At 33.7% G+C, this 13571-nt stretch overlaps 1 protein-coding gene across 2 annotated transcripts in view; it reads right to left on the bottom strand.

Annotated features, from left to right (window-relative positions):
- The window catches only part of ATF2 (activating transcription factor 2), a 123382-nt gene that overhangs the window by 14103 nt on the left and 95708 nt on the right, over window positions 1–13571 (bottom strand). The window contains exons 10-12 of one of the 2 annotated variants that reach the window (XR_012474261.1): window positions 5902–6051; window positions 2766–2972; window positions 2263–2336 (exon numbers count right to left, since the gene is read on the bottom strand). Coding sequence is in view for 1 of the 2 variants with exons in the window: in XM_074215670.1 (XP_074071771.1) it covers window positions 2766–2972; window positions 5902–6051 (357 nt within the window). In the remaining variant the exon portion in view is untranslated. The remainder of the gene's footprint in view (window positions 1–2262; window positions 2337–2765; window positions 2973–5901; window positions 6052–13571) is intronic. The other variant, XM_074215670.1, reaches the window with a different exon arrangement.

The following is a 13571-nucleotide window of genomic DNA, read 5'->3' as shown; positions in this document are numbered from 1 at the left end:
CTTCTGACTTACTCCACCCACTAAATTCTGCCCTGTTCTTCCTTTCAATAATAACAATTTCCCATGGGGGAAATTTTTAAAAATCGATTCAAGCGAAAGGTAATAAAAAATGGGCATGTTGCCTTAAAAATTAGTAATTTATAACTGAGTACTCAAGGCTTGGTTCTAGATCACTAATAATACTTTTACAATAAAAAAAATTTTGTTTAAAAAGATGAAATATAAGCCATTTAAGAAAGTTTAAACATGCTAAACCACAGAAGAGACAGCTATTTAAGAAAATATGAACTATTATTAAACCTTAAAATGCAAGTCACTTAAAATATGAAAAGTCAAACCTCAAAACTTATTAGATTTACTATTAAATATAACATATGAGTAATCATGGGTCATTACTACCCACAATGCTGATCAGCTATGCCAGCATGTCAAGTGAAGAATTATTAAGGAAATGTAGGATTGATTAATGTTTTCACATAAAGTACGGTTTAATTATTTCTTTGACATTCAATTTTCTTTACAAGTCATTCTGTTCTTCACAGTTAACGGTTTTGCTGTTGGCAGATTGAAAGAAATGTCTTTCCCCCTGAATCTACCACAAGTATATTAACTCTTTATGCTCTGGAATGACTTTTACTTTTTAAAAATAAATATTTCTTATATTATCAACTTTTTTTGTGTGAGAGGCAGTGTGGCAAAATGGAAAGTGAGCTAGTCTTAAAGTAAGGAAGACTTAAGGTCAAGTCTCAAATCTCAGACAGATTGGCCATATGATTCTGGGCTTGTCAATTATTCTATCTTAATACCATAAAGTTGTAGAATAAAAACTGATCTGCATTGCTAGAGGCACTTTCTTATAGCAAGTAGTTTACAGGTCCAAGTTCCTCTCCTCACCATTTTTTTCTTTTGTTTGTATTGGATGTGTAACATTTTATTCAACCACAGAGATTAATCATCAAATTATATCAGAAAAGAAGTTGAAACTGTGCTCTATCCCATTTCTTGTTGCCCTTTATCAAGATAACCTATTCAAACCAGACAAAAGTATTTTTAAAAAAATCTGAAAAGCATTCATTTATTTTGAATGTTGAATCCTCTTAGCTTTTCCTAAAAACAATAAAGCTCTATTGCTACTATAGCAGTGGCCACTAGTGCTGCGGTGTAATTAAGGATACATCAATATCTCATTAAAAGTTGTTAATGCTGCTATAAATATGTGCTTGAGGCAGAAAACTGGCACAGTCTCAAAACCAAGTAAATTAAACACTAAACAAAAATTCAGGTGGATGATTAGGTTAGAGAAGGGCAAAAAAAATTAATTTACATCATTTAAAAAATTATAATTGCTAATACTGGAAGCAATAATCATTTAATATTTAAATTATTTTATAGTATCTATATAACACATTAAATTAATACTCTACCATATACAAACATCTTTTGTTTCTTTCAGTGAAGCTTTCCGCCCTAAAACCCTAAAAATTTTCAAGTTATCTGTATTAGGTCTCATTTTCTCAAATAATTTCTATTAATTTATTCCATATAGCAAACCACATTAATGTAATTTGGAACTTGAGCAAATACTAAAAGTCCTTATGGTCAGTATGGCAGCAATAGGTTTTAAAAATATTAAAGATGATTAAAAAATATGAGTTAAACACTTTGTAGATCCAAAACCACAATAATAATATTCAAAACTACTTACATCAACACAATTAAAAAAAAATTTTACTTCATGTAAAATAAAGTCCAGTTCATAAGGTTTTCTTTCTTTTTTAAACTTTAATAATTATATATTATCTATGATGCTGAAAATTTTATTCAAATACTAAAAAATAAGGATATTACTAAGAATACCTGAAAGCCAGGTATAAGATGAAAAAATCCTCAGTCCAATTATAAGTTTGTAAAATATTTGCTTTAAATTGGAAATGAATAGTTGGGAAAACTCTAAAAATTTTTTTATTCTAGATTCAAGCTATATATAATCATCAATAATTAAAGCCCCTTCCTATCATGTCTAATTTGATATAATGGAATGGTTTACATAGATTCCTTGTGGAGAATTATCCACAGCACTAAAAAGATCACTGAAAAGAAATGGTACAGAATGGAGCCCTTATTGGCTATCTGTAGATAGAAATAAACTAGACAAGGATGGGAACTAAACAAGCTTGCACTGCAATGGGTCTCTCAGAAATGGAGCTGAGGCACATGGCAGGGCAGTGTCGGAAGCTTGCACTGCCACTGGCCGTATTGTACCTGGTCTGTGGATAAATAGAGGCCTTCAGTTTCCAGTGCTGTCAATCTGGCACCTTTCACGAGCACTATATTCACTTTAAAGAAAACAAAAAAACAAACTACAGTTAAAAGAACAAAGGAACTTAAAAACAAGAAACCTCTACTGAAGTAATTTCATAGTTGTGATACAAACCAAAAGAAAAAGATAAAAATGTCTAGTAATAATGTTCTTTATTTTAATTTAAAAATTAATTTATATCACAACCTTAAAAGTTTCTGGCCAGGATGGGGACCCAAATAGCTAAACATTGTTTTCTTTTAACTCTCTATAAGCATTGCCTTTTTATAAAAAAAAAAGCTTGGATGCAATTTAAAAAGCTATGAATCACTATGTCTCAGAAATTTTTATATTTACTATAGATCCAAAATATAATCAAAATTTATTTCCTATGACGTTTGGATAGCTAACTACAAAATCTTAAATACTTTCTTTACAATTATAAAATGTGTGTATAAACTATTACCTGTAACTGGCCATTCAATGAACTCAAGTCTTCTGCTTTCTTCTCCAAAGACTGAACCCAGACTTTCCTTTTTTGCCTGCACCTTGAAGCTGCTGCTCTATTTCTCTCTAGAAACTTCCTTCTTTTTTCATCAGGGTCTTCATTAGCTGCTCTTCTTCTACGCCCACCTGTATTTTGTGTCTGTGGTGTTGGGTGAGCAGGAGAAGCCTTTAATAAACAAAATATATTTATTTGTACACAATGAAAGAATTAATAGAAATTCATTATATCAAGTGGAATTGCCCTCATATTACCTTGAAACAAGGGGCCAGGGCTAAAAACTGGTTATCAGTTTAGTTATATGATTTTCTCTTTAAGAATGTAATCTGATTTATGCTTTACATGATGCTAAGAAGTAACAAGAATGTTATAAAAAGTTTTCAGGGAAAGGGCGCAAATGTCATCTTTAAAATATGCATAATATGGTAAAAAATAATTTTCTTTTTCACATAATTCCAATTTCTCCATATTTATTTTAAGAGATTTTACTATAGTTTAGGTGTATTTCTATAAAAGTTGTATCAGCTTATGATTTGAAACCAACTAACTGAAGGATATACAAATCTTACTCAAATTCAGTCTAAGCAGTCATATGATAAGATGATTATAAAATTTCATTTTCAACCAGGAAAAAGATTTGATTATGTCACTCCCATGCTCAAACTTAGCGGCTTCCTATTGTTTCTAGGATAAAATATAAACTCCTCTGTTTAGCTATAAAGCCCTTCTGGCCTTTCAAGACTCAATGGACAAAACCCTTTTCCATACTCTTCAATCAAGTTAAACACACATAATTTCAACTGTGGTCTTCATGACTTTACTATGGCCAACCCCCATACCTATAATAAATTCTCAACTTAAGCCTCAAAGAAGCCCTTCTTTTCTTCATGACTCAACTCAAGCACCAAAATATTAATCTCCCCAAACAAGCTAGCACCCTCCATTACAAATTACTTTGTATTTAATTATTTCTTACTTATTATCTTTCCATTTATTTTGTATGTGCTCATACAGAGACCCCAAAAAACTTAAGAAAAATTTTATTTTAATGATTCACAATTGCACCAAGATATTTTGGGACACCCTGTTTATATATAGTCTCCCCCATTCTCCCATCCGAATACAAATTACTTGAGTGTGAGAATTGTTTCATTCCTTTTATTTGTATCTCTAAAATCTAGAGCAGCAGTTGGTACTTAGTGGATACATAATAAATGCACATTGAATGATGCACATATTGTTCCAATAAACACAAATAATAAATGTTTATTAAGGAAGAACAAGGATTATTGTGTGTGTGTGTGTGTGTGTGTGTGTGTGTGTGTGTGTGTGTGACACATGGGCATTTGGCAGTCTGGTGAAACCTACCCTTTTTTCAGAGTAGTTTTAAATGCATAAAATAAAATATACAGGATTATAAAGAAAATCGATTGTAGCTATCAAAATAAGAAAACAAAATAAAACTAATTCATGGATTCCAGGGTTAAGGATCTTTGGTCTAGGGGGCAGCTAGGTGGTGCATTGGATAGAACACCGGCCCTGGAGTCAGGAGGACCTGAGTTCAAATTTGATCTAAGAAACTTAATAATTGCCTAGCTGTGTGACCTTGGGCAAGTCACTCTTAACCCTTTTGCCTTAAATAATTTTTTTTTTTTGCAAGGCAATGGGGTTAAGTGGTTTGCCTAAGGCCACACAGCTAGGTAATTATTAAGTTATCTGAGGCTGGATTTGAACTCAGGTCCTTCTGACTCAAGGGTCAGTGCTCTCTATCCACTGTGCCACCTAGCTGCCCCCCAAAATAAATAAAATTTCTAAATAAGAATCTTTAGTCTAGAGAGAGGCCCCTTACCATTTTCCATTATATCATGACCCACATGCAGACCTACAATGTAAGATATACCATCAGTCCTTTCATACAAACAATGCTAGAGAAACTGGGACCACTAGGAGAATAAACTCAGATGTTAGGAAACAGAACACTCTTGAGAAACAATTCCCAGGAAGGGCTGAAATTAATCTGTAACTGAGCATACAAATTTAAATTCTGTTTTCTTAGCAGAAGATACTTCAAACTAAAATTCATGTTGTTAAATTAAAATTTTGAAATAAATGACCACCTAAAAAAGATTCCATCCCTATAATTTCAGTCAATAATTGCATCTGGCTTTCTTATTATTAGCATTAGGGTTAAAGAGTTATTGCTTCCTCTTGAATGCCCTGTTAATTATATCTGGTGTATCTCTTATTGATCCTTTTCATGTGTACGTTTCACTTAAGTTCAGATTCATCAGTTAACAAATTATTGTTGTTTTATACACATATAAGCATATACCAAGTATATACATGCTGCTTCTATTAAATTAATTTTTAAAAATTTTTTTAGTGATATTCTCAGAAACATACAGAGAAAAAGACATACAGACACAGACTTGTGTTCTATGAGATTCAAGAAACAAAAGAATTTTACAAATATTTAAAAAATAGGGGCCCATCAGGGGGCACAGTGGATAGAGCACTGGCCCTGGAGTCAGGAGTACCTGAGTTCAAACCCGGCCTCAGACACTTAATAATTACCTAGCTGTGTAGCCTTGAGCAAGTCACTTAAAGCCATTTCCTTAAATAAAAAAACACAAATATTTAAAAAATGAAATATACTTCCTTCAGTATTTCTGCACAAAGCATGTGTGTGTGACTAGTGTTTGTTCATAACTTATCATCAATACAATGTTTTTTCCTAGAACTTTTACTATATTTTGTAGTCACAGAACATGACTTTAGAAGTATCATCTTCAAATACACAATTGGTGGAGTCACTGTACAGCAATTTAGAAATTAAAAATTTGTATACAAGAAAAAGGGGGGGGGGGTGGCTAGGTGGCGCAGTGGATAAAGCACCGGCCCTGGAGTCAGGAGTACCTGGGTTCAAATCTGGTCTCAGACACTTAATAATTGCCTAGCTGTGTGGCCTTGGGCAAGCCACTTAACCCCATTTGCCTTGCAAAAACCTTAAAAAAAAAAAGAAAAAGAAAAAAGGGGACAGCAGCATCACAACATAACACAGGATAAACAGTAATAGTGGTAGAGTGGTAAAGTATACCGGAGTTTCTGTAGTAGATGTAGCAGGCTGTTGTAATGACTGTGCTCGAGATTCCTCTGACTGAGTCCTACCCAATCCACTTGAATGTCCCTTGACTGCATCTCCATTTGTTACCTGAGGATGTTGCTGAGTCAAAGCAGCTTTTAATCTCTGAAAATTAAAATACAGAGTAAAATTATTATGTCTAATTCCTCAAAAGTAAAAACAAAAACCCAAAACACAGCTATATCACAGATAACTAATAGATAATTATTTCTTTGGTCAATGAAACACCAAAGAAATTTCTTAGACGATACCACTAAAAATTATACAATTTGAAATTGGGTTTTAATTAGCGATTGCAAGGCCATAAAGAAAGGAATCAAGCCTGGAGGCATTCAAATATTGTCAAAACTAATTTAGAATGAAGCTTAATATTAAAGTCTTCAAACTGAGTTAAATAAACTTTTATGATGAAGCATATATTTAAATTTCATTTTGACTTGGGTGATTTAAAGGCAGTTCTATAGAAAACAAAAACTCAGTACCAGACCAGTTCCTTTACCAACATATACAGAAATCAAAATTAACACTGAGTGCCCAGTCTTGTAGAAATAAAAGAAGTTACTATTAAGTAAAATATAATCTAAAACTTTTATTTGAGCAAAATACCTTCTACAGTTGAACTATAGTGTTTTAAATATGAGTATATGCACACACACACACACACACACACACAAACACACACACCCAGATACCAAGTATGCTGTCTCATTAAATCAATGTCTTAGGACAAGAACATTCGTCCTCTAGGATCTTCAAGGAAAGCATATTATCTACTAGAGTCTTACCACCTGCTACTACAAGTATGACTCTTTCACCTCTGTTCTTCACCATTTAAATGTTGTTAATGACCCTTAGGAATTAATAATGAGGTTTTTTTATATACTCAAACCAACTCTGGGTTCACCTAAAGATGAGAATCTTAAGTTCAACATGACATTTTGTTTCTACTCATGAACAAAGATGTCATCATACTCAGAAATAATCTGGATCTGACAAAAGAATGAAGCAAACAGAGATAACATTAGCATTAATTTCAATAAAGTGAAGTTGGAAATTTGAAAATTCATCTGGCACTTCATTTATCACTTTCTATCCTAGTCACCAATTTTACACATGTGTGCCAAACTAGACTATAAGCTTCCTAAGTGCAGGGTCAATGCCTCATATTTCCTTGTATCCTCTGCATGATACACTTTCGATAACTGGAACTTAGTATTATCAACTAACTGAAATTGATTCCTCAGTTAATTCAACAATTCCCAAAGCCTAACTGGGCAACCCCACCCCTACCCCCAATGCACTGTAAGAAGTATAAATTCTTGTGGAAGCTTTTATGATTGCCCTCTATAAATATGAAATAGAATCATGCAACAATCAAGTCAGATGTTCACTAGTTTTCAACCTATAAAGGTCCATTTATATCATGAGAATAATTGGTCAATATTATGGTTGATCAACCAATAAATAACTGTAATGGTTCATCACGGCAAGTTTCTTTCTCTCTCTGGCTTCCCAGGCTTCTTTCAAGTTTCTGCAAAAGTTCTACTTTCTGCAAGAAACTTTTCCTGTCCCTCCTGGATTATTTTCAATTTATCCTGCATACAGTTTGTTTGTACGTATCTCCTCCATTAGACTATAAGCTCTTTGGAAACAGATACTGACTAGTTTTCTTTGTATGGTTAATTTTAGGTTCTCAAAAAAACTATGACAGAAAAGTACAATAAAAGATTCTGTAATCTAGAAAAGCTTTGATTTTAAGTTGGATAGATGGTGTATCTGTTGCCCAGGGAAAAGTATATCTAAGTTCAGAGATAAAGTTTGTCCTTTGTTCTCAAAGAAGACCATGACATTAGGGAGGTGATGCCATGACAAGCATGTGAATTAGATTTGAGTGAAGGGGTGCTGTGCTGAGCCACAAGTCTTACTTTCTCCTCCAGAGTCATCTGGGTTCAGTGGCCAAATATGGATTAGGATGACTGGAGATGGAACTGGATGTGAGGCAGTTAAGTCAGAGTTAAGTGTCTTGTCCAAGATCACACAGCTAATTATAGTGCCAAGTGTCAGATTCGAACTCTAGTCCTCCTGACTCTAAGGCTAGTGGCTCTATCCACTGGACGATCTAGCTACCCTAAAAACTGAGAAAACTAAGAAGTTCAGATATAATATTATACTCATATACCAAAGCAAATGATGAATGAATGTTTTTGGTCACACTAATTCATAAAATCTGCTAAAGCACAGAGGAGCACAAGTATTCAGACAAATGATGATCTCACGTATCCTTAAAATATCGTATCTGAAAACTGAAGCCTTAAACTGCTTGTTCTTTCCATGTTTGAAAGGTATACTGCATTACTTAGTAACAACTAACTCAATAGTATTTATTCTATTCACTTGAAAAATCACACTTAGAGGAGAGCTGAGCCCTGACTTTGAGTTAAGCCCTGACTGCTTACATGTTGCTATTGCCTTCATTAATATATAATTTGAGTTTCTCTTAGCCTATTTTCACATCTATAAAATGAGGGGAGTTAGTCTCGATATATATACTTAAGGTCCTTTCAAATTTATGTACTTCAAATCAGGTGATGTGGATAAATGCTATTCTGTAAAATTTGGTTATGACCAAACCTTGCAGCTTTAAATATTTTAAAATAACTTTTTCTTCAAAGTAATTGTCCCACATCCCCTAAACTTTGAACATAAATCAGAAAAAGACAAGACTCAAAATCAGAGGAAAAGTGAAAAGTTACCCAAAACTTCTACTGAAGCAACATCTGTTTTCATACTAGAACACATGCTAAAAAAACATTTAGGGGCAGCTAGGTGGCTCAGTGAATAAGAGAGCACTGGCCCTGGAGTCAGGAATACCTAAGTTCAAATCCGACCTCAGACACTTAATAATTATCTAGTTGTGTGACCTTGGGCAAGCCACTTAACCCCATTTGCCTTACTAAAAAAAATCCAAAACATTTATACACACACACACACACACACACACACACACATGTTAAATTGGTCAAGTTATGAAAAAAACCCTAAATACAGGTTTCTGTGGCATGTTTACAGGAAGTTAATTATGAAAAGAAAAATATCTCCCTCATTCAAAAACTCAGGACAAAGTATAGGGATTCATTCATTCATCGAGGACTTTTACACACACAATGTGTAAGACATTGTATTAGAGGTTGATACAAAGACAATTAAAAACACTGTCTTCAAGGAGTTTACACTCTTGAAAGTGGGTAAATCACTTACACAGTTAAATATGTAATAATTTTTAGTAGAAAACACTAATAACTAAGGAATATAGAAAGTTATCTATATGATGTGGCACCTGAACTGAGATCTTTGAAAGAAAATATCAGTTTTAATAGTCAAAACAAGGGAGTACATTCTGGGTATGAGGGTACAGTCTTTGTAAAACATAAAGGGAAAGATGGAATTGCTGATAACTAAAAAAAGCTATATGATCTCATCGGTCAGAAGTCTTATGAGGAAAGTGCTTTTATTAGTCTCATTTTACAGATGTTGGTACTAAAGTTGAAAGAGATAACATGACTTTGCCATGGTCATCTGGCTGCTGCTATATTATGATTCAAAACCATGTCTTCTTCTTTTAAGGGGCTCATTCCAAAGATGTGTTCCCTAACTTGAATACAACAGATTACAAAACTATTTCCCTATTACTGCCATGACTTTAAGAATTATATAGTGCTAAAGGGAATAATTTCAAGAATTTCACTCCTAACTCAACAAAAATAATTGGTGGGATGGTCCAATTTTATTAATTCACAACATTTGTAAAAATGCTAACTATATGAAAGAGATACAAAGATTAAAATAAAATCATTCTTTGCTGAAAGAATTCTACTCAGGGAAGACAATATGTAAAACATAAAAGTGGGGGGTGGAGACTGGCATCTCCCATAGAAGTTAATGCCTGAATGAGCCCTGAAAGAAACTACAGATTTTAAGAGGAGTTAAGAGAGGAAGTGCATTCTAGTATGAAGGATATACAAAGACACAAAGAATCTATTGTTGGTAGGTCAGTCTGGCTGGAATGGAGAGTACATAAAGTGGAAAAATATGAAGACTGTGTAGAAAGTCTTAAAAGGCAGGCTGAGGAGTGTGTATTTTATGCTGAAGAGGCAAGAGGGCACTACTCTAAACTTCTGAGAAGGGGCTGACCTAGGAAAATTAATTTGCAGTTGGGTGGAGAATGAATTGCAAGGGGAGAGACCAGAAACAAGATCAATTAGGAGGCTATTGCAATAGTCCAGGAAGAAGCTGAACAAGGAAAGTTGTTCATAAGTGGAGAGAGGGGGACAAGTGAGGGATAGAATATGAAGGCCAGGATATGAGAAGAGAGAGTATAAGGTAAAAGATGATTCTTAGGTTAGTAACTCTTGATTATTCAAGTTCTTATCCAGAAGGAGATAAAGGCTTAAAGGAAGAAGATTAGCTGAATCTGAGATGCCCTTGAGATATTGAGGGGAAAATGTACAGCATGTAATCTTGAGTTGAGAAGATAGACTGGGATGAATATGTAGTTTTGAAAGTCATCTGGATATAGGGGAAAAAAATAAATCCATGAAGGCAATAAGAATAAAGTAAAAAGAACAGAAGGAAAAGAGAAGAGGGTCGATGGTACAGCCTAGGAGGGGCCTAATCAGCGTTCAAAAAAAAATCTTAGGATGAATAATGAAGTGGTATGGGTTAATCTAATGCTAGGATTTGAAATGGTATAAATGGCAAAAGGAAAAGGGGATGAGGAACTCAAAGGTAGAGTGTAGTTGAACTGAATATCCAGAAAATCAACAATGTGAATGAAAGATGAATGATATCAAGGCAAGGGAGGCAGGAATGAGGTTCCCTAAAGTTCTAAGTAGCAGTAGTTCTGCAGAATAAGAAATTGGAACATTGGTAAGCTGAGAAGCATTGCAAGGTGGTATAAAGTTGAATGGTTTAAGGTAATAAATAAGTAGATGAAGTTGCCGGGGGGGGGGGAAGTAAACTTATGCAGGAACAAAAAACCCCCAAATACACACACACACACACACACACACACACACACACACACACACACACACCTCTCAAACTGTGATGAATTGAAAGTAGTGAAGACAAGACTTGGAAAGCTTTGGGAATATATAAAGGACAAAAGCAATTATCTCCAAATTTTTAAAACAAAGGTACCACCACAACAATTACTAAGTTGATATCTTATCTGTATCTAAAATTATCCAATGATAGTGTGGTGAAGCACCATAGATTAGTTTGGCTCAAACATTTTGAGCTTCCTGGGAAAAACATACCATAGAACCAAGGAGCATATAAAAGTTTTATAGTTAAAATAGCTTAACATTAATGAAATACAGTTATAGCACATAGGGGAGTCTGAAGTACATAAACATCACTCTCTTGAATAATCTTTAGTAGGGCAAGTTACTACCTGATAGAGCACTTAAAAGCAGCATCAGTATTCATTCATTATCCTCTCTTGACTGCCCTAGGGTATACAGTATGTATCCAGTGAGGAAGCTCTAATGTTTGCTCCATGCTGTTACATTGATTACAATGGATCTGCCTTGAAAAGTGTGCCACTGGGTATAAAATGTAAGAAGAGAATTGCAAGGGTTAATTAACACACCACTTTGAGTCTGTCAATTTATTTTTAAGTTTATAATCATAAGCTTATAAAATTGTTTAAATGAAGATCATATCACCCCTTTCCCCACCAATAGCACAACTATTGTAAAAATAACGGTTTTTAAAGAAACAAACTTAAACATCATCAAAGAACTTACTGAAAAGTTTATCATAACATTTTAATATAATACTTAATATGACAGACATTTTTAAGGGAAATTTCAGAGTAGATCCAAATGATTGGGCAAAAAATATATTTTCAAAGAAATGACACAAACAAGATAGATTTTATGGAATCACAGAAAGTTAAAAGAAACTCAGAGATCATCTAATCCAACACAGTTATTTTACAGATGAAGAGACTGAAGCTCAGAGGCCTGAAAGCACTTGCTCAAAATCACAGACTGTCATGAAGAAAGGACACAGATCCCCTAGCTTCTGCTGCAGTCTTCTTTCTCTCTAATTTGCAGAGAGTTAAAATAAAGACTTTTTGCTGAGATGGGGTTTTAGGATAATTCCAGCATTAATTTAACCCAGTATCAGATTAATAATAAAAATGAGAGTAGTAAGGTAAACATCAATTATTACTGAGGTAAATGATTCTGCTGTAAAAGATCACTGTAAAATGGCATTAAGTAGATGGAATTGGAAGGTTAATAAAATATAATTTACTAAGGATAATAATTGCATTATCTTTTGCAACATATATAAAAATACTGAATTTTGTAATGAAGGATCCATTGAGAACTATCACTCTATATAACACTATACTTTCCAGCAATATGAAATTTAATGAATAGCTTTCCAGGATAAATATAGTATCACTTAATGAAAGAAAACTCAATTAGTTAGATTTGCTCAAGTTAGATGGTAATTCTACCATATTTATTCAAACAGGTAATTTGACTAGACTGTTATTAAAGTTTTATTGTGCTTATTTGTACCCTTGAAAACAAATCCTTATCACATCTGTCAGAACTTAGTAGGAATAGACTACTCCATCATAGCTCACAGAAACAAGATAATATTCTCCAGAAACAATTTATGAAAAAGTCAGATCCATATTTCATATATGCCACAAAAGCTCATCAGAGTAATAACCCTCCTTCTCCTGGGTGTTATCCTACCATCTGCTGCTCTATTACTTATCTTTATTTTGCAACTAATTAACAGCATAATCTTCTAAATTCAGCAAGTTAATTATCATTATTGTGGTCTTTGCAGCATCATCAGTCCTCATGAAGTCTTGTCTCTCCACCCCCAGAGAACATAGGAAAATGAAGTAGGTTGGGAGAGGGTCTGTTTCTTTGGAGTGGGCTCATTAGGTGTTTGCTGATTACCTCGGCATGCAGAGAGGCAGGTCAGAAGAATTCTGCTGAACACAAGGTTCCATGCCGGGCTCAACCAAGTTAATGTAGGTTTCTGAACATTTGCCAAGCTGCCCTCTGTCAGCTCTTGGTAGAAACCCCCTGCAGAAAACCTACTGGCTACCCACTGTGTTTAGAGATATTTCTCAGTTTGTCACACAAGTCTTTATAGAATGATACTGAAGGATACAAGTTAAACAATTTAACAAGTTTTCTTGAATTAAACTCAAAATGATTAACATTTTCTCAGAAATTTTATTTTAAATGTTTTAGTCTAAAAGAAAACATGGAAATTTTGTACATTATTTTGGGGAATGGTTATTATTAATATTTTATATTTGTCCAGTTTTTAAGAATTTTTCATATTATCTCATTTGGTCTTTATAAGTCTATAATACAGCAATACAAGTAGCATCATTACTATTTCATAGATAAGGAAACTGAGGCATTTAATGCCCATGGACACAAAAGTTGCAAAACACAAAGCCAGGACCTGAACTAATATCAAGTTTAATACAGTTCCAAAACACTACACTTTTTTGACAATCAGTGTTTTATCCCAAACTAAACAGAAAATAAAAACTTGTAGTAAGTTAGTACAGTTCA

Source organism: Macrotis lagotis, chromosome 1 (assembly GCF_037893015.1).
Source record: "Macrotis lagotis isolate mMagLag1 chromosome 1, bilby.v1.9.chrom.fasta, whole genome shotgun sequence".
NCBI lineage: Eukaryota > Metazoa > Chordata > Mammalia > Peramelemorphia > Peramelidae > Macrotis > Macrotis lagotis.
This window is presented reverse-complemented; position numbering and strand designations above follow the sequence as displayed.